The 25102-nt window shown below is 41.1% G+C and overlaps 1 protein-coding gene across 4 annotated transcripts; it reads right to left on the bottom strand.

Moving 5' to 3' along the window:
- Nucleotides 1–11087: 11087 nt before the first annotated feature.
- LOC146763474 (uncharacterized) lies at nt 11088–24959 on the bottom strand. 4 transcript variants are annotated; one of them, XR_014952198.1, is made up of 5 exons: nt 24825–24959; nt 20288–20394; nt 19493–19565; nt 15990–16314; nt 11088–12549 (listed from the first exon to the last, which is right to left on the bottom strand). XR_014952198.1 is itself a non-coding variant. In XM_085569676.1 (4 exons), exons 2-4 carry the CDS (start codon nt 20364–20366, stop codon nt 16137–16139), a joined length of 330 nt encoding a protein of 109 aa, XP_085425802.1. In that variant the 5' UTR covers nt 20367–20394; nt 24825–24959; the 3' UTR covers nt 11088–16136. The 4 variants fall into 4 exon arrangements, 2 of the variants coding, with proteins under 2 accessions (XP_085425802.1, XP_085425803.1); XM_085569676.1 differs by having other exon boundaries at nt 11088–16314; XR_014952199.1 differs by lacking the exon at nt 19493–19565 and having other exon boundaries at nt 11088–16314.
- Nucleotides 24960–25102: the final 143 nt, after the last annotated feature.

Raw genomic sequence — 25102 nt, 5'->3', positions numbered from 1 at the left:
TGCATGCCAGCGATACACATGTATCACTTGGAGAATAGATTCCAAGGTCTCAGACCATAAGAAATTTAATGCTTACAATAGTTATGACAGAATAGCACCATTGTGCTAAGGAGTGTGGAAAAGTAAGACAGAATAGATAATTCAAATGCAAAATAGTTTGGGCATCTGTTTAAAATTCTTTGGCCTTCAGCCTTATCATACAATCCAAAGCACGTAAAAATTGTGCTGGAATTTGCCTCTTGTCATATCTCATTGCCTAATTATTAAACATGTTTGGTATGGTACAGTTGCTCTATAATAAAGTCTGACATTACCTCAGCAAACAAAATTCTTTGTGCTATTGCCCTCATAGGTAGTCAATACCTGATAAGGGCCAGGGCTGCAGCTCCAGGCTGAAGCAGGCCCATGCTTTCACGCAGCTCTCCTGTGTGAAATGGCATCACCCTGGGGCAGTGCTGGCACTAACAGAGCAATCAGGCACGACATTTTCAACTCCTTATTGTTTTCTTCATGAAGGAACAAATTCTGCAGCCTTCTATCCAGCTGGACAGACCAGGGGAATAGGACAGGACAGTGATGCTTTGGCAATAGCAAACACCAAAGCCTTTGGAGCAAGGGGTTGGAGATAAAACTGGCAGTGATATCAGGTCAGGACACCAAAATTACTGAGGTTACTGCACTTTTGAGTACACTCAGGGAAGCAGACAGAAGAGCAGAGCTCAGAGAACATACTGCATGGGTGCATGAAAGGACATCCTTCTTCCTCTACCCTTGCTTGCCCAAACCCAGTTTCTCAGGATGGGTCTGAAAAAAAAATTCTGTCTGAGGCACATATGTGAAGCACTTCTGCACCTGTTTTTAGGTTTTCCACTTGATTTTAACCAAGGACCCCCCCCAAACTAGGATTAGTGAAACAGGCAATGACAAAAATTTTCATTTCTGTAAGCCCTAGGCTTAGCACCAGTACAGCCCTTAGCAGACATAGTCTCCTTCAGTTTTACCATCACCACTAGTTTTGTGTGCCCCTAATTTTGTTTCTAAATTTGGGTTTGCTCGCCTGTTTTCCCAGATAGGGTTTGTGAGGCACTGCTTTTCCACTGATGTTTGTTGGAAAGGTGCCAGCTCCTGGCCATGAGTATCAGTCACAGCCCAGCACCCCTGTGTAGGTACCCAAAAATGAGACATGATACATCCAAATTAATGGCTTTTCACTTCATTGGTTTTATCGTTTTCTGTGCAAGTGCAAAACAGCCCCTTCAGTAAGAAAGGGAGGAAAAGAGATGTGAGGCTCAAATCCTGATGTGAGGTGCTCTCTGTCCACCCCTTGGTTCCAGTCACAGGGTGTGAACCCCTCCATGTGAATGTGCAGCCCAGCAGAGGGCCAGGCAGTAACTCTAGAGCTGCACAAGGAAGTGCCACCAATTTGTAGTGACCTCAGGTCCCTGCAGCATCTCTGCCAAGGTGCCTTTAACTGCAGGGATAACAAACCCACCTGAGCTCTGCTGTGCTGCAGCAAAGGGCTTCACTCAGAGATGCTGAGCTCGGGCAGCATCACTGAATTCATTATGAAATGCAGGATTTTTCTGAACAGAAAATTGCAGGGGCTGCCTGGGAATGTCTATAAGGTGCTTAATTTTAGTTTTGTTCCTTGAGCCTGGGGAGCCAGGCAGGATGACATCCTGAGAAGTAGAGAAAGGTGGGCTGGTGCTGTGAGTACTTCTGTGTTTGTGATGCCGCTAATTTGTCTTCATCTGCAGTTTGTGTTACACAGCAGCAAACTGGGGCAGCTGAGGTGCAGGCAGACCCTCTCAGCTATGAGAGCAGCTCTCTCCAGTGCAGAACTGATGCTGGCAGCTGGGAGTGGTGACTGTGCTGGTTGATCAGCCAGCTGCCCTGCAATGGGCTCCTGCTCCTGGCTCAGTTCCCTTGAGGCTTCTCCCACTCCTCACAGCCCCTGTGGGCCCCTCAGGGCTGCTGCTGTCAGCTGCAATCAGCACTGGGAGAGCTCCCTCCCTCCCGCCTCAGCCCCAGCACTGCAGCGCAGGCATGGCTCCCTAACCACCTCTGCTGCACGAGTGGCAAATTTTGGCAGAAGGCAAGGCAGAAAGCTGGAGGGAGATCTTATGATGGGGCCTTATTGACAGGGATACAATTTTTCCAAGCAGTCAAAAACCTTATACAGGAATTCTACAGTTCTATCTCATCTCTAGTGCAAGCTGTGCACAGCAATGCCATAGCTTTACAACTATATAATCCAGCAGTCTTTTCTAAAACGACAGACTGGAATTATTAAAAAAAAAAATATTAGAAGTTATTTTCTTTTGAAGCCAACTAACTGAGCACTTGCAAACCTAATTTTATAAAAAGAGCTGTATGCTTAACCATGGGCCATCCCACCCCACAAAGCTTTTAAATGAAGTGGAAATTATTTCTCTTCAATGTCTTGACCTCAGGGCTCAAAGGGGATCTGGCAGCAGCTGCATCGAAAGCCCAAGTGGGAAACATTTAATTTCCCGAGATGTTACTCCCATAGTATTAATGAAGAGGAATTGCTTCAGATATTGCAAGCTGAATTGTGAAGCTTTGCCAAAGTAGGGATGAAATCAAACAAAGAAGTAAGTAAATAAATATGTTTCTCTCTCCTTTATCCTGCACAAGTTGGAGGGTAGTATGGACAAAAATAAAGCACCTGTAGAAAAAAAGCTGATGTGAAAGCCTAGTTGAAGACATCCTTTAGTTTTATCACAGAATCTCTTATCCAAACACTAAAGGTCTGTGTAAGGCCTGGCTGTGTTTGCTGTGTACAGGAGCCCTCTGTTTGCAGGGGGAGGAGGGGGTCTAGCCTGCATGGCCTGGAGTAGGAGCACACACACTGCTGCAGTCCACAGCCTGGGACACTCCCTGCCTCCTGTGCAAATACATCAGCTCTTGGGTTCATCTGTGGCCTCTTGAGATATTCTGTCTTTACCACTTATGCTTTGGCCATCCCTATCCTAGGAGGAAACCATGAGGTTTCCCCATTGTGAATTAAATTAATGGAAAAATAATCTAGGGAAAATTACCTGTTCTTTGGCTGTTTACCTTTAGTTATCCTACTAGCCATGTTGGGGGGTTCAGCACTACTGAAAGAATGAACAGTAATCTAATTAATATGCTCAGTGTACTAGACTAGAATCTGAAGACGTATTCAGCTTACCACAGCTTGCAATTTTAAATTTTTTACTCGGCAGTAACATTAAAACAGCCAGACTTTCAGCCCTGCAAACTGTGGATAATTAATTTCTTTCATCCCAAACAATTTACTCCCCGGTGTATTAAAACACTTAACCAGATCAGTTGTATTTGTACCAATGCATGCTCTTACATGTAGAGCAATGGAAAAAATGAGCAGTGTGCAGTAATGATTATTTTCTTGGTAAATGTCTTTTTCCCCTTAAAATTATAGGAAAAAAGTCACATATTCTTAGTTACAAGTGAGCACTGTTTACACAACCAACATGAATAATGATAACAAGTATATTCCCTGCTGCCCTCACTCTCTTTGGATGCTATCCAGCATTGACTGAAGTCTGGGAGAGCTCTCTGTTGACTTCTCTGGAGCAAGATGGGATTTGCTGCCTGCAGTCGGCATTCCCCTCAAACAAGAATAGCTCTCAAAATTCAAATGGAAAAGTCCCATGGAGATGGCAGAGCTCATCGTACTCAGGGTTAGTAGGTTTACCCTCTAGGCCCAAAAACAGGGTCAAAGTCAGGAGGAAGACGTGGAAAAAGAGTTTTAAAATAAAAGCTTGCATGCTTTTTTTCCTGCCATTCTAGTTTCTGAGGCATTTAGCTATATTTGGCTGTATTTTTAGGCTCCATTCCAAGAGCAGATTGAAGAACCAAAAACTTTGTGAAATGGAATTAGGATTTCTACATGATCACTTCACTTCAAAAGGTTATGTTCAGAAAGAAATCCCCCGCCCTGCCACACTTGTTAAAATACAAATGTTTTGTACAAATGCAATTTTTAAGCTAGCAATATGAATCTGGTTTCAAAATTAAAATTCTCTACATTTAAAATTTGACACAACAGCACAGAAATGATGTTGTAAGAAGCCCATCCTTTCATCATGAGTGTTTTGAGATTGAGTTCCATGTTCTTTTGCAAACATGCATGAGATTAGGGTTCAGTTACAACGCACATATACATTTTTTCAAAGCAGCTCCCAGAAATGCAGTTAATCATTCCACCGCAATGGAATTTAGGGACATGCCTCAAGAGAAATGGAAAGGAGCAGGGTTTGGCCTGTGGAGATGGGATGCATCCTGGGTGAGGGGTGATGTGGACCTAAAATAGGCCCAGGTCATCAGCCTTTGACTGGAATGGCAGCTTTGCCTGAGCAAATAAGATCTCACATGAACTTCTCATTTGTGCATCCATAAGGGAAGAGATTTGTCTTTGGCTGCCAGTCTCTTCAGTCCTTCAGGCTCTCTGGGGTGGTTCCTCCTGATTTCAAAGTGTGTCAGCTGGGGCTTTTCATGCAGTTGTAAAAACAATGTGTGTTGATGAGAGTAACTCCCCACTATGTGACCTCTGGAAAACCTGCTCAGTCAATGGCAAGAGTTTTTATTCCATTTTGGCTGGAGATAGATTAAATAGTTAGACTATTTCCCATCAGCAGCAGCCTTGTTGTGGAAACACAGCGGTCAATTTTTATTGTGGTTCGTCAGGGCTGTCCTCAGCCCTGCGTATTTCCTGCTTGGCATCCACCTTCCTCGCTTTTAAAGTTCATTATTGGCAATCTGCTGTGAAAGAGAATATCGAGCCTGTATGTGTTGACCACCCAGGTCTATACATTCCTATTGTCAGATCTATATACTCCTGCTGTAATAAAAGCACTGGAGAACAGAGCACATGATAAAGTACTCCTGAGGAAATCACTGAATCTTAATCTTTGCCTTACACCCTGTTTAGCACTATTTCTTCTGAAGCTGTGCAAATATCTGTGCAGCTGTATATTTTCAGCATATGCCACTGCAAAATAAATTATTCAGGATTGTTAGATTACTTATAAATGACACCAATCAATTAACACCACAGCCGGCAGTCTTTGGGGTTTTTGTCACAGGCCAGGACGGTACAGCTCTCAACTCCACGTTTCCCAGTCTGCAGGATTATGGTAATGACAGCTTATTTTTTTTAATTTTTAATTGATGAGTTGTATCTCTGGACTCACTGTGCTAACATTAAGTCTAGGGAGAATTAATCTCTTGAAGGAGAACATGATACAGAGCTGTCCTTCTGCAAACAAAAACCTCATTTGCACGTGGCACCAAGCAACCAAATGAATTTGCTGCTGTCAGTTGTCAGTCTTACACAATCCTTTGCGATTAAGATTTTTGTCTTTTCCTTACACAGGGCTGAACAAGTCCTTGAGGAGACCACACACTGACAGTGCTGCCCTGTAACAAGGTGAAAAAAGCAGAGTGGTTCCAGGTCATGTGAAACAAAGCAAGCAGCAGCCTCTATTGATCCCTGGGCTGACCACATTTCTTTTTGCAGGCTGGAAAAGCCCCAGGTCCCCTTCTTCTGCATCACTGGCATTTCCAGTGTTTCTGCTGGTGCTACCAGCAAGGCCACTGGATAGCAAGGTCTGCAACCCTCTGATACAGAAACAAACCCTAATGCTGTCTACAAAGCCACAGAGGATGAAATAAAATATTTGCTTCCCTTTCTGGAAAAAACAAAATTGTGATCCCTTCATCCTTCCAAAATACCCAGCTCCTGGGCAGACTGGGCTGTTGCATGCTCAAGGTGTGGGCAAAAGATGACCAATACAGAGAGCTGCACCTAAACACTGGCAAAGAATAACACAGATGATCAGTGTTTTCCATGTTGCTTTAAGAAGCAGCAAAGCTTCATGATGATGGATAAATGCTATTATCATGCATTAAACATGTGTGGTTTAAGGAAAGAGAGTAGTCCAATAACAAGTTTTTCAATACAGGTTGAGCATATAATTAAACGATTTGTTTTATATTATATCTTCCTAGCCCCACAAACTAAAATCAGGCTGTTCAAAGTCCAGCTGATTTAACTTTATAAAGTCACTAAAAATATTTAAAAAATATACATTGTATGCTGACATGGATTGATTCATTAAGGGTGATGGTAGAGCCTGAATTGGAAGGTTCAGTGAAGATGATGATGAATTTTAATGTGGCCAGTGGCTACTGTGCAGCAGATATGAAATTGGAAATCAATGCTAGCTATTAAATACAAATGGATGCTTTACATCTGAAGCAGTCTTCCATTCCCAATCTTTCAGTGTGCCAGGGGGATGCTGGAATGAAAGAAGGAAGCCCAGCCTTGCAAGGGTCTGCCAGTGATGCTGCCTGTACTTTCTATTCATAGCTGGGGTACATCTCACACTCTGTGAAATGGATCCACAGCAAATGCTCCCAATTGCCCCCATGCTAGATGGTAGTGGCTCTACTGGGTCTAAATCTCAGTCTCTCTGTCTGGGAGCTGTACTACTGCATCTGAACAGAAGCTCATACATATCACTAGATCTCATGGTCAGAAGGAAAACCTGTGAAGGATAAGTGCATAATGGATGCAATGTTGCCAAAACCCACTTGCACCTTGAGAATTAGCCCAAGGCAAATTAGAGTGCAAACTCTAAAAGCCAAGAGTAACTGCACTGCTGCTGGAAGGTGTTGCTGGAGGAGTATGACATCTCAGGCCACACTAACCTGGCCCGTGTTGGATGTCCCCATGGGTGCTAGCATGGTGCCAGAAGTGGGTGGTAGGTAAGCCTCTGCCTGCCAGAAAAGAAAACTCTCATGTCAGTGCAACACTGTGTAGCTGTGGAGATGCTGCATGTCCTTGGGGGAGCAGAGAAAGCCTCAGGGAATTCTGTGTTCTATTTTGCCTAGGACATCAATTTGCTGTAATCCAGCTGTGCTCTCATATAATGCAGAGACAAGGTGTTTTAGCCTCCTGTTGGCTTGCTTTCTACCATCCCTCTTTCAACACACACATAAACAATTTAAATAACTTGACTCTTTTGCTTTGTTATACAGTATTAAATAGAAAGACAGACACTGAAGTGTCTTCTCCCCCTATAGCAAAGCAATGAAGAAATAAGCATGCAATCTCATTTAAATATTTGCTGGCTGTGTTGATACTGGAACGTTGAGCTAAGTTCCTAATTAAATGAGAAAACAACAAACACAGCTAGTAAACTATTGGTTTTCAAACAGTGTCTAACAAGATGAGAACAAGATAAGTATTTTAAATGTTCACCCTCTAGATCTCTCAAGCCTAATCATTGATGTTTAACACATCCTTTATGAATGTACTGTTTCTTTCTTCCGTGCAGGAACAGAAGGGAGAGAAGCTGTTCCTAGGATGTTCCTAGATTGCACCTGTGCACTGGAGACAAACACAGATTCTCCTCTGTGAGCATGATAGTGGTATTGGTGTAATGAGCTCTTCGTGGGTAAATTAACACAACAAATGGATCTCATTCCCAGTGAAGGGCCTGGGTGACATGCTCACTCAACACAGGAAAGTCAGGGAGGTAGGAACAAGATTATGGGATCTTCCAGCCCAGAGCCTGGCTTTTAGCATCAGCCAGCATGGCCTTTTGCCTTAAGTCCACAGACAAGCCCCAGTCAACACAACTGGTTCACAGAGCTCAGACACCAGCTGTAGTTAGGAGGGACTGAAATGCACCAGCTGCACTACCTTATTTTTTTCTCTGTGTCAAAACTTGTCTGACTCCTGAGAAGCATCTCCTATTATGTACTATAATTTTACTACTATAATTTTACCTAACATGTCATCCTTGACCTGTGCTGGCACAGTATATCTATCTCTCCCTGTGTATAGCTAAGGTGCATACATTTAGCTGGTAAGGATGAAGTATTAGTGATTTGCACCCATTTTGGATGACATTTTTATATGGTGAGAGGCAGATTTTAGTTTGATGTTCATTGGAGCTGGTGATCAAAAAGCAGGGGAGGGCAGAAGAGTTACTAAAGCATCTCCAGGAACGATCTATTTTGTGAATGTATGAGTTGTTTGGTTTTTTGTTTGTTTGTTTGGGTTTTTGTTGTTGTTTTTTTAGTTGATATTTGACATTTCAGCCAAGCCTGAAACCTCCAGGATTTAACTGCAATAAAATCAATGATACACCAGGAGTAATGAGGTGCACCTGAATTATCCTGAAATAGATATAATTGCTGTGTAACTCACCCAGCAGGTCCCAGTTTCCCTAGCCACAGTCAGTATCTCATTGTTTTCCAAGAAAAGATGTCAGGAGCCATTGGGATAGAGCATAAACAGTCAGGGTGCTCTTGCCTGTTTTACTTTCAAATGTCATGTAGCAAACAGCACTGGAGAAGAGGAAAGGGTGCTGGAAGAAGATGATGGTTATCGGGCACCCTGAGGGTGCTTCACACGAGTGGTGGGGAAGGTGAGTGTGGAAGTGTGATGCCAGAGTGGAGCACACACTGCTGCAGAGGACTTTGTTCAGCTGGGAGGTCTGTGTAGATATTAATGGTGTTCTCATTAGAGCTGAGTTTTGACTTTCACTGTAGTATAGAAAAATCCCTGCTACAGGCCAATAGGAAATGCTTCATAAATTATCAGCTGTCACCTACTGAGTCACAGCTCTGAACCATGGCAGTTCATGGAGATGAGGGACAATAAGGTACCTGGCCAGGGGAGCTATAAAAGCTACTGCAATTAGGGAGTCTGTCCTCCTAAGGGATGCTGTGGTACATCTGTCTCTGCTCAAGAATTCTTGCTGCCACATCTCTGCTTCCATTCTTTCTCCTGAAGAGAAACATTCCTAAGATGTGGTGAACTCAGGCTGGATGTCTTTTGCTGCCTGAGGATGCTTGATTCCACACATCCTCTGCTGGAGACCAGCAACACACCAGGTTTCAACTTATTTTACTGCACTGCCTCTTCTGTTGCAGAGGTTTCCTTATACACAGACTAACTCTGCCTTTATTAAGGGTATTTGTAGACACACCACCGCAGGTATTCAGCTGGGAAGGCAGGATATGAAGCCTGAAGGTGTAATTTGGTCTGGGTCTTCCTACTGCTGCAGCCACTGAGCTACAGAGGCAGCCTCCAGGGCCCCTCAGAGTTGTGTTACACTGTCAATAAAACTTACTTGGTTTTTGAAAGACAAATAATTTGATAATTTAGGCCTTTAAAATTTTTTTGGAAGCTCAGGGAGATGCAATGGGGATACACAGTCATCTGAACTTCTACTAAAAATAATACAAGATAAATTTGCCAGATGAGTTCAGCATGTAGGTGTGTTAATAGCCTTCCCCTGGTAGCTTTATACAGGCTCCTATCGTACATCAATGCGTCTTTCAACACATGTAAATAATACACAGGGCACAGTTCAAGTTCCCATAGAAAGCAACTTGCATTTAGTCACAAACAAAAATAAGTGCAGCAGCAATTGCATAAATCCATACAGGCAATCAAAAGCTGGGCCAAATTCTGCACCTTTTGCTCACACAGATAATCTCTGCTGATTTCCTAATGTTGCTGTGATAAACTGGGCTAGGTTTTATGAAAGAACTTTATGTTGCAATATATTTCATATTAGGTTCCAATGCCAAAGGCACTTTTAGAATCTTCCATATATCTCACTAAAGCATAGTGGATGTGTTTCCTACACTAATAGAGAACATAACCAATCAACTAGTATACAGACTCTCCATAATCACCTAACTTAGTCATACATCATCTAACTGAATTGCTACAATTGCAAGACTTTTAAAATAGCCTATTATTTGTCAACAAGGTGAAGATTTTAATGCAAGTACCCTGTATCCATCAGTTTAGATGAGCAGTTTGGATAAAAATTTGAGGCGTAAATTTAAATATGCTATATGCCTCTGCATGGTGAGCTGGGCCCACTCTGAACTTTATTTGGTCTGCCCTTTCCTATGTTGCTCAAAGAAGCAGAGCAAAGTGTGTCACACGAGGCCATGTGCAATGTTCACTCCCTGCAGTGGCCATCTCAATTCACAAGTGCCACTGGGCACCATCACACAAAAGCCTCCACACCACAACTTACTGCTAATTTAAACCTGAGCTTATACTATGCTCATTTTTGCAAGCTCCACTTACAAAAATGTATGAAAGAAATAATTTTCAGGTACACCTTGCATACCAGTGTCCAAGGTGACAAGGATACCCACAACAGCATAAATCTTTGTTTCTGCCTTGAGATCTAAGTGATTAGGCTGTGATACATTTTCTTTCTTCTCACAAGATAATTTGTTTTTTTCACTCTGTTTTCTGTTTCTATGATGATGCCCCACTCCCTTATCAAGGAATTAGGAATGATCTTGTGGGGGTAATGTGTGAGGGACAGATATTTTCTGACTGATCTTTTGCAACAGCATGGCTTCTTCCAAAGTACTTTTATCTGGACAAAGCACTATACTCAGTTTACTAGCAGAAAGGGGCTTTCAGTATGAAAGTGTACAGGAGTAGTGTACAATTATCTCCTTCACCTTGGTCTTTATCTACATCTTCAAGGTTTGATCTTGTGCACATGAAGATTGTGCTGTTGACTTCTGTGGAATCAAGTTCTAGGAACACACAGAGGCAATAATATAAGAAAGTGCTTTATAGCCAGTCTGCATGGAAGGAATTAGAAATACCAGGTGCAAGTTCAGGGAGAAGAAAGATGCAGATGTTGCATTTTCTCCATTTAGAAACAGGCATCCAAAATCAATATTCTTTATACATAGTCCTGAAATATGCTGCCTAAGGTGACTTGGACACTACAGTGATGCGTGTCCTCAAAATTAGATCAATAGAAACATCTGCTCCAAAGGTCTACCTTAGTCATAACAAGTAACTACTGACTCCTCAGGACATGGGCAGCTCCTGCACAAAGTAAGCACAGGCATGGTCTCCAAACAAGTGTGTTTTTTGGGGATAACACGTCAGGTATAGTTTGTCTGCTAATTTATTCATTGTAGGAATTCCAGCAGAGATTAGACATGATTTGGAGATGTTCTGTAAGAAGTAGAAAAAATATACTCAATGCAGCAAATTTTGATGATAAATATATGCTGTATTATTTCATTCAAATGTATACACTTGTTCTTTTTCTCCTCAAAATCTAAATTAATTATGTAGGCATATGTAATAATTATACCAAATTAGCAAGGTATCTTTACTAGTATCTCTGGTTTTCTAACATGACCTTACAAAATTTTCAAATTGAAAAATTCTGGGAAGCAGTGAGGCAGAATTTTCAGATCAGCTGCTATAAAGGTAATGGAAAATTTTTCAGGCATTCCCAAAAAAATTTCCATATTCAAAGGAATTTCTTCTGTCTTGAAGTGAATGTTGTTCCAGAACATTTGCCATTTTATTACACTCTTATTCATGCTCTTCCAATCACCAGCTTTCCTAGGAAACCCATGCTTAACATCCAGGGCTAGATTTGTATACCTGTAGAAATCATGGAGACTGAACCTGTAGGAGGACACACACAGGCAAAACCTTTCTGGCCTCTTGTGTTTCAGGTGAGGTGAACTAGTACAGATATTCTCATCTTTCTATGCCAATGAAAGAAAAGTTTGCCAGAAATTCACATACTTGACATAATAGTCAGAGAGAAAGAGAAGAGGAATTTCATAACTCACCCCCAATTGCAACTGGGAGCACGCAGATCCCAATTATTTCTATAGTACTGCATTGACAGTTCCACAATAGCAAACTCCAGGCCTCAGCCAGTAATGTCTGTTTAAGGGAGATAATTTTGCTATAAAATATGTTTTTAGATTTTTTTTGAGGAGGAGGAGGTTAAATGGCATGCCCAAAAGCACTATTCAAATAGTGCTACACCTACTACACCTAATACACCTACTACACCTAATACACCAGCAAGATGGTATCATTTGAAAGGAGTATCTATTACTTTAAAGTCATTTGGCTTTCAGAACTAAGGCAAATTGCATTTGTTTTTCTAAAACAATTACCCTTAATAAGCCTGCAAGGAATCTATTTCTGAGAGGATCATATTTGAGTGTAGCACTATTATTCCTAAAAAATTAGTCATATTGCATCACCAACACAAAACAATGAAACTTAAAAGCCAAGGGCCATAATTTGCTCTCACACATACTGGTGTAACTCCACTGGGTCTGATTTTTGGGCACACCCGAGCTGAGCAGAGATGTCTCAGAAAAGCCAGTTATAGCCTGAAGGCTACTCTGTTCTCCCGAGGAGTGAGTGTCCCACTGGACTGGATGACAGATGGGATGGGAGGACCACAGGCTTGGCCATCTCCCTCACCACCTTTCCTCTTCTGATGCACCAAGGGGTAGGTGGCAGCTTGCTGCTGGACAAGAGCTCCCCAGAGAGAGGGCAGTCAGGTCAAAAGACTGGCTGTTTCCCACCTTCCTTTGTCCTATGGGGCTGATGCAAAGCATTCAAATATTGAATCAGAAAGACTCACTCCCCTTTCCTGGCACAGAACAATTGCAGAAGTCCATCGTTTCTTATGCCTGTTAAAAAGTAAGAAAGAAATCAGTATATTGTGGTAGAGTTTGGAGGCAGATGCCATTCTTCTCTGTTCAAATACTACAATGGTCTGTGTCCCGATTGATCTTTGCTGTTAAAATAAGGTTTAAAAATGTTAAAGTATTAACATTTTTAAAATGTATTTTTTAATTAAAATGGGCTGGAACAAATTTCCATTCTTGGTCCTGGACTGAGCAGTTTGATTCACACTGTGCTCTCAGTGAGGTTTCCACCAAAATATTTGACAAACTGTGGAGTTACTTCAGATTTGCATGCAGAGAATTAAGATCAAGATGATCTACCCTTGACGTTTGAGTCTTCCTCCAGTATAGATCAGGACTTTTGACACTAATCCATGTTTAAGACTAAAATCTCATTTTATTTTTGCTATCAAAAACTTCTCTTCTGTGCTCTTTTTAGTAACTCTGCAACTTTTTGCTTGTGAATATACTGTAGAGAGAAAAAGTGAAACTAGTAACTAAAATAGCAGGAACATGATCTACTAAGCATCATCATCTGAGCGGTTCCTTCCGCTTTCCCCACATGCCAGCTTGTTCTCAAGTATTAAATCACATTGTGAAGGCTGCCTTACAAAGGAGCACCTGAGGAAAGCAGCTAGTACTCTAGGGCCACTTACATCCCTACGTGTGTACTCGTAACTGTGACGGATGAGGGTGAGAAAGCTACGTGGGCAGAGAAGTAATTGGATGTAATCACAAAACAGACTTGCATAAGTGAAATGATGCATACAAGTAGTCTTTGGAGATTAAAGATATTTGGGTTGGGAGAGGAGCTTTAATTGGAACTGACCTTGTAAAACATGCTGCCTTATGTTCAGGCTTATAATCATGGGTGGGCCAGCTGATCTATTTAAAAATGCCTGGTTCACATTAACCACCCAGGTTTTAGAGAGAACTTTTACATGTTGGTGGTATCGCAAAGAACAAATTGTCACGTTTGAATACTGATCCAGCGTACTCGCAGTTAATGGAAATGAGTACAGATGTTTGGTGTAGCACCTTAAACAGCACTATCATGCAACGTTTTGACCTAAGAAAACACTTTCCTTCAGGAATATAAAACACTAATGATCCTACTGCTTCTTCTAGGACAGCAGATTTCCAGTTGCTGATCTCTAGATAGATTTTTAGCTGTAACAGACAAAAGATCTAATAAGCCCAGCTATTGTCCTAGGAAGATTTGGTCAAAATTAGTTCCTTTCATTGTAACACAGATCCAACTGTAATAGGACCAACACTAACAAATGTGCCACTTTGCTTAGGAATGCCGAGCAGAATAGAAATGCTGTATTTTTGTGCACTCCGGATTGGGGCATGTGAAGGGTGAGGCTGGAAAGGGGAAAAGCAGATTTTTATGAGGCAGTCCAGGGCTGCACTTTCCAGGGTCTGGATGCAAAGAGTGTCTCTCTTTCTTTTGATCTCAGAAATAGCACACACCAATTGTCTGCGAAACAGTGCAAATTCCCACCCCTCTTTAGAAACGAAGAGTGTGAATATTGAATATTGGATATTTTGAATTGGCACAGTTTTAATTGTGCATCTCTAATGTAAACTGGCAGGTTGTTTTTTGTTTTTGTTTCTTAATTTTTTTTTAGATTTAGTTTTCCTTATTTTTCAAATACTGAGTCCCAGTAATTCACCCTTCAGGTACTGTTTCAAGATCTACTCTCTGGGCTGTTTCCTGCATCTGTTGTGCCCCTGTCACTGCCATGGAACCAAGGAAAACTGGATGTCTCACAAAGGCTTGGTACTTCCAATGGGAAATAGGGTGAGACCAAGCTCTGTTCCACAGACAGGGGAATAGGAAACATTTCCACTTGAGCTGAAATCCTGCTACAAGCAAAGGCCCTTGAGCAAGCTCCTGCCCTGTGCAAGCTTCAAGCTTCAGGGTTTCTAAGTATCCACAACAAATCTGTTGCTAAATGGCATATAATTGACAACTGCATGTAAATTGTAGTACTTCTCAGGCAAGGGATTTGCAATGTGAGAATACACAAAATGCCTTAGAAATGTTTGAGAATTGATGATTGAAGCTTGTACTAATGAAAACTAAGGTTTTAGCAAAATGAAGGTTTTTCTCAGAAATAGTTTATTTCCTCTATGTTATATATAAAAGCGTATTTCCCCCTTTTCTTACCTCATTGGCCAAAATTGAGAAATTTGTTTTCTGCCAAAAAAATCAAGTTTCCAGTAAGGAACTCTTTCTTGCCCCTGCAGTTTCTGACTGGCTTCATGTGCATAACCTCCTGACTAATGTTTGGGTGTAGCATCACACTTCCAGGAAACCAAACCAAATTCACATTTGACACAAATGACTCAGGAACTTAGAATAATATATTAAAGTATGCTGTCTGTGTAAGAAATTAGAATTGTTAAACCTATTTTTAAAGGAACAGTCTCTGATCTTTTTTCTTCCTGGAGCCTCAGACTTCCTTAAAATCTTTTGACATGCCTCAATTTTTTCTGCAGTCTTCTGTTGCTAACCTCTGTGCAGGCTTTCAAGTGGATGCTGTCCAGAAATCCTATTACAATAAATTTACTGTATTCAAAAATCTGAGGAGGAAATAAGATATGGTCATATTATTAAGTCTGACTGTTCACCACTGCCAGCTTTTCATCCAGCCTTTTGTTTATTGTCATCTTATCCTGCACTTAATCTCATTTAAAGCATAGGTGCTTTAGTACAAAGACCTTCCATTTTCTTTGTTTTGAGTGCCTTCTGCATATATGATACCACATTTAAAGCAGATATTCTCTCCCTTTAAAGTGCCTTCTACATCTATAATGTAGAAATAAATTGTTACAGAAGCTTAATCAAGACTTGCAAAACCAACTAAAATGTATTTCTGTGGCTCTTATTCTCCTTTTTCATAAATAGCAAGGCCAGATTTTCTGAATTTTAGGAGAAATCAATTACCATATTTGCCTAGAAATGCTGCTTAAAGGAACGTATTAGATTCTGGCAAATCTGAATAAGAAATCAGCAGTATTCCAGAGTGCATATCCCAAAAGAAACCTTGAGGATCATTGTTTTAACTGGAATTATCTTGGGATCTCTAATACGTATTTGGAGAGCAATAATTTGGAGTCTTCCAGGTTGACAATCTGCTCAGAGGACGGCATGAGAGCAGCTCTCCCCAGGGCTGCGGTGCAGGGTCAGTGCTGACCTGGGGGAAAAGCGCTGCTGAGAAACCTCACTTTAAACCTTGGGCAAAACACAAGGTGGCACTGAATGAGCTGTGTGGCCACAGCCAAGGGGAATGGGACCACGACGGCAGCCAGCTAACCTTATTTTTATTATGTGGTCCTAGCTGTCCACATCACTGCAGCTCCAAGTGGAATCAAAAAAACAACTTGTACTTAAAATACTTTAAATGCTGCAGAAATAGAGAAAAACCCCTTACTTATTAGCAATGGGTTTTCCTTTTGCTTGGGGGGAGGAGGCACCACTGAGGTTCTGTTCCAAACACATCCTCCTTCTGCCATTATTCAGAAGGCTGTTGTGCAAACCAGGATGAGGTGGGCTCTCCGGACGAGTCCCGCGCTGATGGCTAGCGGGGCGCTGGGGCGGTGGTAGCCTTCCCACTTGCTGGATGGCCGCTGTTCCCAAGGCACGAAGTGTTCGGCATTTTTTGAGACGTTTTCCGCCGCATCAAATTCCTGCCACCTAGTGGTGACAGTCCCACCGTGCTGAGTCCCCTCGGCAGCGCAGACGGTGGTTTCCACACCCTTTCGTGAAAACAAAACAAAACAAAACATCAGAGTATGCTTTCTAAAGCACCATGTCCTACGTTATTAATCATTACACTGTGGTCAGTTTTATCTTTCATCTCCAAACCACACAGCAGCCCTTCGAAGACTGCAGAGGATACCCTTGACTTTGGTGAAAGAAAATGCCAAAGGCTTGAGCTAACTAACATCTCTAAATTTGCCTGCCCACTCCAGCTGGCTCTGCCTGGGTCTTGAAGCCAGAGGCAACGCAGTAATAAAACACAACAATCGAGGAGCTCTTCAATCGGGCAATTCTCACCCACTGCCATTCCTTCGTCTGCCCAAGTCATCATACAGTTGTCAACAGTCCATGCATTGCCTAGAAGCCCTGGAAGGTGTATCCAAAAAATTAAGTGTTTCTAAGTAGCTTTATTTAACAGATCTTGTATTTCACTTTGATTTATGATTATTGTCTTAACACAGAATTGATGGATGCGACAATTAGTTGTCAGCAAACCTGCAGTAAATTTTAAATTTAAATTCTTTTCAATTAAAATTTGCCTTTGTTAAATGGCATTTTCAGCCTTGCTTAAGCAAAGTACTTTTGAAGATTGGTCATCTTTTTGGTTAGACAATTTAATTCAGGGAAATTAAAAAATACAGCATCTATCCACATTGCAGTGTTGGAGTTGTACCAGGAATGAATCTGGAGCAGCAGATTTATTGACCAAAACACAACAGAAATAATTGTTGACTTCAATCTTTCTGCACTGATTCAGCCACAGAACAGACTGCAGTGGAAATTTTCTAGTATTGTGCATTCATGTATGGTTTAATGGATTCAGGCCAATACTGAAAAGAAAGTCAGCATTCATGTCTTCAGAGAAACTCATGCCATAAAATCTGCATTTTTCCCATCCAGAGATCAAAGATTCGACCTGCCCTGGTGAGGAGGTAGGAAGAAATCTAAAACCCTGAATTGCTTTACTTCCCAGGAACATGGAAAAATGTGGCAATTCTGCCACTATTTTCTGGAATCTGATAGATTAACTTTAAAATAATAATGGAATGACCTATGAGTTCTCCTGATAAGAAGTGTTGATAAAAGCTCTTATAATATGTAACCTTTACTCTGGAACCTTGGCAGATGATCCTGCTGTCTGTGTGATGTGTGGGCCCTGGTCTTGTTTTCAGCCATGCATCCTTCTTCCAATAAGCCTTTCTGCCATTGGCATTACCCAAAGTGCCCAGGAAGAAAAGAAAACTTCTGAGCGTACCAGAAATGACAGTATGCCAATAAAGGCATGTAGGGATTTAATCGGTGCTCTTTAAATAATCCAGATCAAAACACAATGACAACTATGAGTGATGAGCCATGCATCTCAAGGAATGTAAGAAATGGAATAGAAAAGCATCATTTGTTGAAGATTAAATATTTTATAGACAGAAAAATGTGATAAATATGGCTTCTTTAGGCTTTCTTAATATGATGCTTTCAGTGTTCAGTGAGTATTGGAGGTGGAGCAAATGCAGATGTAAATTAGGAGGAAAATCACCTGTAAGAGATACTACATTAGAATTATATTTTTAAGTTGAAGTTGGGATAGATGCAGCATGTTGCAACTATGTAACGTCTTCTTTAACAGCAAATTATTTATTTGGGGAATACTATGTCTGGGAAGGAGCAGAGGGGAAAACAAATCAAACATTAAATCCCAAATAATTATTATAAGTGTAAAAAAGCAGCAACTTCACAGAGGCTGCCAGCATGACCCACACTTAAAGGAGAGACTGAAAAATGGAGAAATCCTCAAAAAAACCCCATTCTATAACCTAAGAATAATGTATCAGCTGTGATGATGCAGTCAAGCTGGAATGACTTCTTGGATCTTGTTGGTAGTGTTCAATTAACATGCCAAATGATTCTTAGACATCTTCCTGGTATTATTTTTACAAAGTTTAATTTCTGATAAGACCAGAGCAGACTAAAACTCTCCTGGTTTTCGTGGTGGTTTTTTTTTTTGTGTTTTTTTTTTTTGTTTTTTTTTTTTGTTTTTTGTTTTTTTTTTTTCAACCATTGGAATATTTGTAAAATATTTGTAAAATTTGATATTTTTCAATTGGAAAATTTATATTTGCTTGTCATCAGGTGATTGCATATGGAATATTTAACATCCAGATATTTTCCACCAGAGAAAATACTCTGTGGGAAGCTAATGCCACACTGGAGGCATGCCTTAGACCATTCCAAATATAAGGTAGGATATAATTTTCTGCTTGCCTTAGTGGCCCCAGAAATTCTGCAAATGGGTGTTAATTAGTCACAAGCAGCCTGTCCTCACCATGCTGCTACACTGGACACTGTATAGTCAGAGATGTTTACCCATTTAAAGAAAAGTTAAAAACTAGGACCCTGGGGATATTCTGAAAATGTTAACTCTACTTTTTTGTATATACAAATCCAAACCCAGATGAAACTTGCAGCATAAGTTAGCCAAAAGAAAGAGGTCTTCCCTGCACATTTCTATTTTTTAAATGGATATTTGCAAACCTACCTACTACTAACATGGCTTTTCTCCTGCTGGTACGGATGAAGGACTGTCTGCTGAGAGAATTTCAACTTGGCTATGATAGTAGAACTGGTGGAACACCTGCCTGAAGTGACTTTTAAAAGAAATTAAGTACCATGAATTTTGGTTTTCATTCACTATGACACTGCTCTTTAGGTTAATGCTTTCACCATCTTCTGTTCAGAACAAGATAATTTTTTTCCTTCTTTTGAGGTCATCAGGAATGTTGGTCCTTACATCAACAGAACTTTCAGTATATGACAGTTATAACTTTATCTCTTCACCTGATATTGTCATTGAGGGTTATATTCTGACAGCTCATTGCAACTGATGATGATAACACCCTGCACATCTGCAGGTGGAGATTTTTATCACAAAACCTTTTGCTGTCATTTCAGATTAAAAAGCAACAAAGTTTATTCAGATTTTGCCAGAACTGACAACTGATGGTTCTCATGAATGACATCAAACCACCACTCACATGGGCAGGCTCAAGCCACTGACTAGAAAACAAAAGATTATAAGACATACTCCTTTTTAGAACTCTTAGCAGAGATGATCAGCCAATGGCCCTGTATTTAGATTTGGTCTGTGGAAAGAAAAGGGATGCCTTCAGCAGACTGTACCTCTGAGTTTGCTCCATTGATTTCAGTGGGAGCCACTTCGGAGAAGAAAGTTTCAGCATTTTCTTCCCAGGTACTGTCACAGAAAGAAAAACCCTAATTAAATTATCTTTGGAACTGTGCCATACCAAGTCAGGTATTTTGAAACAAATTCAAAGTATCATATTTAATTGCAGATATTTTCTGAAAGCTGTTAAGTACACAAAGCTCTGATTTATCTGAAGTTGGAAAGGCATCCAAGACTAAATTGATTGAAACTTAAATTTTGGGTGCAGAGACCGAGCAGCTGAGATAAGGACCAGATTGCTGGTCAAGCGGCATTTCCTTTTCAAGTGGTATTGGAAACTTTAGATGACACAGATTGAAAGAAAATACTAGAATTCATCTTATTTGTGCAGACCAGCTGTAAAAACAATGCCCATTTTATAAAGGTCCTGAGAAGACCCCACCACCAGGAGGTCTGGCTGTCGGGGTTAGGGAATGATGTGGAGTCAGTGCAGCCAAGGCAGAGGTCTCCAAGCAGTGCCATGGGGAGGGAGGCTGCAGCTGGGACCCAGCGCTGTCCTGGGGGAGCTGCTGCCAGACGAGTCTTTACCTGAGAGACAGCGCTGCTGCCTGGCCTCAGCCCATCCCCACGTGGTGGTTCTCCTTTAGCTGGGAATGTGAGCAATAAGGAATAACTGCACAGGTCTTGCATTCGGAAAATCTCATTAACAAGTCCCCAGAGAGCAAAAGGACCACTGGGCCTCCCCTGGGGATCACCAGGGGTAGGGCCAGGCTCAGCCTGTAACTACTCACCTTCATCCCCTGCAGCCAACACAAAGACTGAGGCTGTCTTCAGCCAGAGATGAGTAAGGCCCTCCAGGAACACCCTCATCTTGCTCAGTTTCCTTGGCGAACATTACCTGGAGGAAATAATTTTTTGAAGAAACTCAAGATATGTGTGTCACAGTGATGTCATAGCTGCTGTAGAGGGGATTTCAGGATTTTTTGCCAATAATTTTTTGAAGAAATTCAAGATATGTGTGTCACAGTGATGTCATATCTGCTGTAGAAGGGACTTCAGGATTTTTGCCAACTGCTGTTTACACAAGAGATATTTGAATGGTGTCCCTGGGGGGCTGCAGATGGGGAAGGAGGTAGAAAACAGCTGTGGTGGTAAATATTAGATTTCTTTGTGCTCATATGTATGTCAGACAGAAGTGAAACTCAGACAATTAAGAAATTTCAGCTTTAATAAGGACACGCTGACAAGATTATTACCATTTGATTTGTGTGGCACTGGATCATCTACCAGGCAGGAGCACATGATGGCACTTCTGGTGAATTATCCAGAGTACAGAGTTTGTTATTTATACTGGCTTTACATTGTCTGGGGGGGACTGGTGTGGATAGAATACACTCAAAACCAATAAAAACTGGAATACTTTTTAAGCACATTCAAATCACATGCCTGCAGCACTTTGCACCATAAGGGTGCGTTTTGATGCAGTATTCAGTGCCCTAAAATATTCTTGTGCATTGCCTAACACAAGTCCAACTTTAAGGCTGATCTGCAGCAACTAAAGGTTCATACAGAATGTTCAGAAGCTGTTGTCCTTGTGAGCAGCCACAACCATGTGTCACAACCAGGTACACAGTCAGATGTCTTGCAACACCTAAATACAGGTAAGAAATGTGTACACCAGCTGATGTGTGTCTGCCTAGGGCAGACAAAGGCCAGGAGAACAAGATTGTCATTCTGTCCTACAGGGCTGTTGAAACAAACTTCTGTCTGCATCCTGAAGGATGCTGCCAAGAGCAGCGGGGAAGAGGGATAGCTGCTCACATCCTGATTCCAAAACATAAAGAACAATCTCCTTTGGACAGTGTGGATAATTTGCACTCCCTTAATGAGTCTTCCCTTCTAAATGGCTATGAGTCAGCATCATGAAAGTGTGATTTCTTACTGATGTATGCATATAGCACCAATTGTGCTATAAGAGATTATTATTACAAATGATTGCAGAGCAAAGTAAGAAATGAAAAACACCAAAGATTTCACTTAAGGTTCAGGATGTCTCTTACCAAAGGTTTTCTTAATACAACACAGGGAATTCTGTCTGTCTAACAGATGGTCCTCTACACTGACTATTAGTTTCTTTGCCTTTGGTTTGGAAATTGAGCTGCATTACCTTACCAACCCAGCTGAGCCTGCCCATGGTACTGTACTTGAGGCCCATCTCATGCTTCCATTGTTACAGTGCAGTTACCAGTGCATCAGATCATCCCAGGATAATACTCACACATCCTGTCTACAGGAGTTACTCCCTGAGGGCCTGTCAGAACAGATTATTTATGCCAGCATTGCACAATTTTGCTACTGCAGTGCAAAAATTTTATGCACCTTTAAAAACAGACAGGAGATTATTTTTACAGTATGAACAGTCATGTTGACTGGTAATGACTGAGTGCATAGAGCTGCACAAATATCACAAAGCAATGCCCTGTACTTCCTACAGAAACAGAGATCACTGTTGTTTATACCTACAAAGTGGGTGCAAGCTCCTTTGCTGAAGGATGAGCAGCTGCAGCCTCTCTATGCTCTTCAGGCAAACATTAGATCAAAATGATACGTGCTTTCCTATTTTCTTTCTTCTACTAATGCAAAAAATGAAGTTGGCCATGGTTGCCATTGCATCATCTACACACGAGATACACTGTTCTGCTTCTGAACTGGAATTCTACATTTTTTAAAAACTACCTTGTGCTTTTATTAAAAATAAACACCAACCCTCATGATTAGCAGATATCAAACCATGGTTAAAAATCTCATTATTCTCACTTTAAAGAGGGAGGAATAAAGGGCTAAGGATGCTGATTTCTAAAATGGTCTGATCTAAGACATTTTAGATCCAAGATCACCCTGGGTTGCCATTGAGGTTGTCAGCCCTTGGTTATGAAAGGCCCTGCTATATGTCTGGCCCTGGGGGTTAAGGATGAAGTTCTCAAAGGCAGCCATCACTTTTAATAGTGTTTTGCCCTAAGAGCATACAATGCACAAATAAATAGATGATAGGTTGAGAGTTGGATCTGTCTATCCATATTTCACTTTCATGACCCCTTTTACAGCTATAATGAAGAACAATATAAGCTTTTTTGCTGTTCAGAATGAAATTGTACCAGAGAGACAGTCTACTTTAAGATGATAAAAGTAAATGCTTTTGCCAAGCTCAGGGACATGAAGCCAGGATATCTTCAAATCCAGGCCCCTGTAAGCAACAAAACACAGCCCTTTAACGTCTGCTGGGTCAGCTCTGTCACTTGAAAAAGGGATTGAAATGAGTTCTAAGATGAAAGTAGTTTTAACACTGCAGTTTCTAAATGGGTTTTAAAATACGCTGGGACAAGTTTGCACAAGAAACATTTGCTCTTAAGAGTAAAACCACGGGACCTGAGCCAGGCCAGCTGTGCTACCACTCCGCCTTTACTCCTGTAGCAGTGAGTGCCAGAAGCTACAGACTCTGGAAGTAGAAAACACATTTCATTGCTCTTGTTTTATTCCCTTTAGGCTGACACATAGAATGAAGTTGTCAGGCTTCACAGCAAGCTGTGTCTAGCCTTCTTTGGCTGAAGGGAGGGCTGCTCTGAGATTAGGCAAGAGACACACACCAGTGCTAAAACAAAAGGAAGAGACTTCAGGTTACCTGCTCCCTTATGGAAGGTTGCCTGCGGTATCTGAGATTACAAGCAGCAAGAGAAACAGGTCATGGGAAGGTCCCTATTTAGTTAGATGCAATAATTAGCTGTTCACAGGCTGAAGTGAAAGTTAAAGTTGCTCAAGTCTTGAAGTCAAGACTCAAGAGTATGGGTGTCAAGAGATAGAAAACGCCAAAGATTAGGTCTGGACGTATAGCAAAATGTGGTGAAGCTGATGGGAAAACAAATGTGCGTCACAAATTAATAATTTTAAATTATACACATTTTAAAAAATCAAAATATTTTTTGTACATGGTTTACCATAAGAAACTACATCTTTTGATTAATTTGAAGAACAAAACCAAGATAATTTATATGTGGAGTAAGAATTAGCAAGGCAAATTAAAATACTTACATTTCCTCTATGGGAAATAAAGAAGGAAGATGGTCAACCTCTCTAGTGTTGCAGAAATATGAAGTGACTTAACTCAAAACTACTTAGATGTGTAATGTAGCACAAGCTTTAAATGCTTATTTCTTTAAACAATAGGATCCAATAAATTCTACTGACCAGTTACCAAAGGATACACTTACATCAGTCCCTGCAAGTTTATGTTCCAGAAAACTGGAAACAATTCTTTCCTACTTTTCTAGACGCTGAGTTTGTGAATGCAGTGCAACTTTTTCTACACACAGACCCATATTTTCATTATTCATTTATTTATTCAACTCTCATGTGAAAATACTGTTACTAGCCTAAGCATCTTAGCATTCTTACATCATATTGCCTTGAATATCTGTATGTTCAGTAATCTGTACACAATGAACCTGAAGTGGCTGGCATACATCAGTAGTGGTTAAAAACATGAGATAAAGACACTAGTAGCTCAATGGTCGACATATTTATTAAAGTGCTTCCCCCATATAAACTGTTCCTATCTCATAGCTATAAGGAGAAGATCTAAAATGAATCAATCAGTGTATAAAGAGGAATGTGAATTCCATTTTTCAGGATAATTTTTTTGTGTTTTATCTTAAAAAAGTAAAAAGAGACATGAAGAAATACAAAAGATCTGCATATCAGGATGGTGTGGTATCCTACTGTGTTTCGGCACTAAAGAATCAAATCCATCTCCCAATTCAGACAGCCTCAAACCATCTATAAAAGCATTGTTGTAGTTTGGTAATTGAAAAACACGCAAAAAAACATATGGAAGTTATGTTTGGCCTAGTTTCCATATATGTCAAAGATGAAAGATTCCTGGCAAACCTGTAATATGTATTTTTAACATGGTGTTTTTGCCAGCTGGCTTTTCACATTCTGTAGCAAGTTTGCACACTACTTTAGAAAATCTACTGAACTACACCTAAATGAAAATTACAAAATAAATCACTGTAATAACAAACCAAACAACTTTATATGGTGGACCTAGCAGTTTCAAGTGTAATCGGCAAGTAAATCATACCAAAATTGTTGTCTTGATCTTGAAATTCATGAGTAAAGATGTGCAAATCTTGAAAACACTATCAATTCAGCACCTTTCTTCTGCTCCCCTGCTGCTGTTCACAGGGCAGAAGAACATTTTACTTTGCTCGCAAGGTTTTCATTACAGATCACTGCTCTCCCGCGCGTCGACAGTAACAAATTGTTGCTCACCAGTTATAGAGGGTCCCAGCGGACCAAAACTCTGCGGAGTGGGTCTGGCACTGGCCCTGCCCCCGTGCTGGCAGGGCGTTTTGCAGAGGCAGGGGCACAAAGCGCTGCTGGAGCAGCTGTCCCCAGCACCGGCGCGGAGACAGCGGACGCGGGGCGGGTCGGCAGCCACGGGCAACAGGGAGCGCAAACAGATCGCCCGGGCCCTTCTAGGGCCGTACGTCCATCTCTGCACTTTTATTTTTTGCCACCCTCTCCGTTCTTTTTGAGGCGATACAGTC

This window comes from Lonchura striata, chromosome 1A (genome assembly GCF_050655825.1).
Source record: "Lonchura striata isolate lonStrDom1 chromosome 1A, ASM5065582v1, whole genome shotgun sequence".
In the NCBI taxonomy this organism is placed as follows: Eukaryota; Metazoa; Chordata; class Aves; order Passeriformes; family Estrildidae; genus Lonchura; species Lonchura striata.
Note: the sequence above shows the minus strand (reverse complement) of the source record. Positions and strands in the feature narration are given on the sequence as shown.

Coding starts and splice junctions, on each gene's coding strand:
- LOC146763474 (XM_085569676.1), bottom strand. CDS start 20,366: ATGAGGGTGTTCCTGGAGGGCCTTACTCATCTCTGGCTGAAGACAGCC. Junction 19,566..20,287: donor GTTGGCTGCAGGGGATGAAG/GTGAGTAGTTAC, acceptor TTTCTGTGACAG/TACCTGGGAAGAAAATGCTG. Junction 16,315..19,492: donor TCAATGGAGCAAACTCAGAG/GTACAGTCTGCT, acceptor TTTTCACGAAAG/GGTGTGGAAACCACCGTCTG.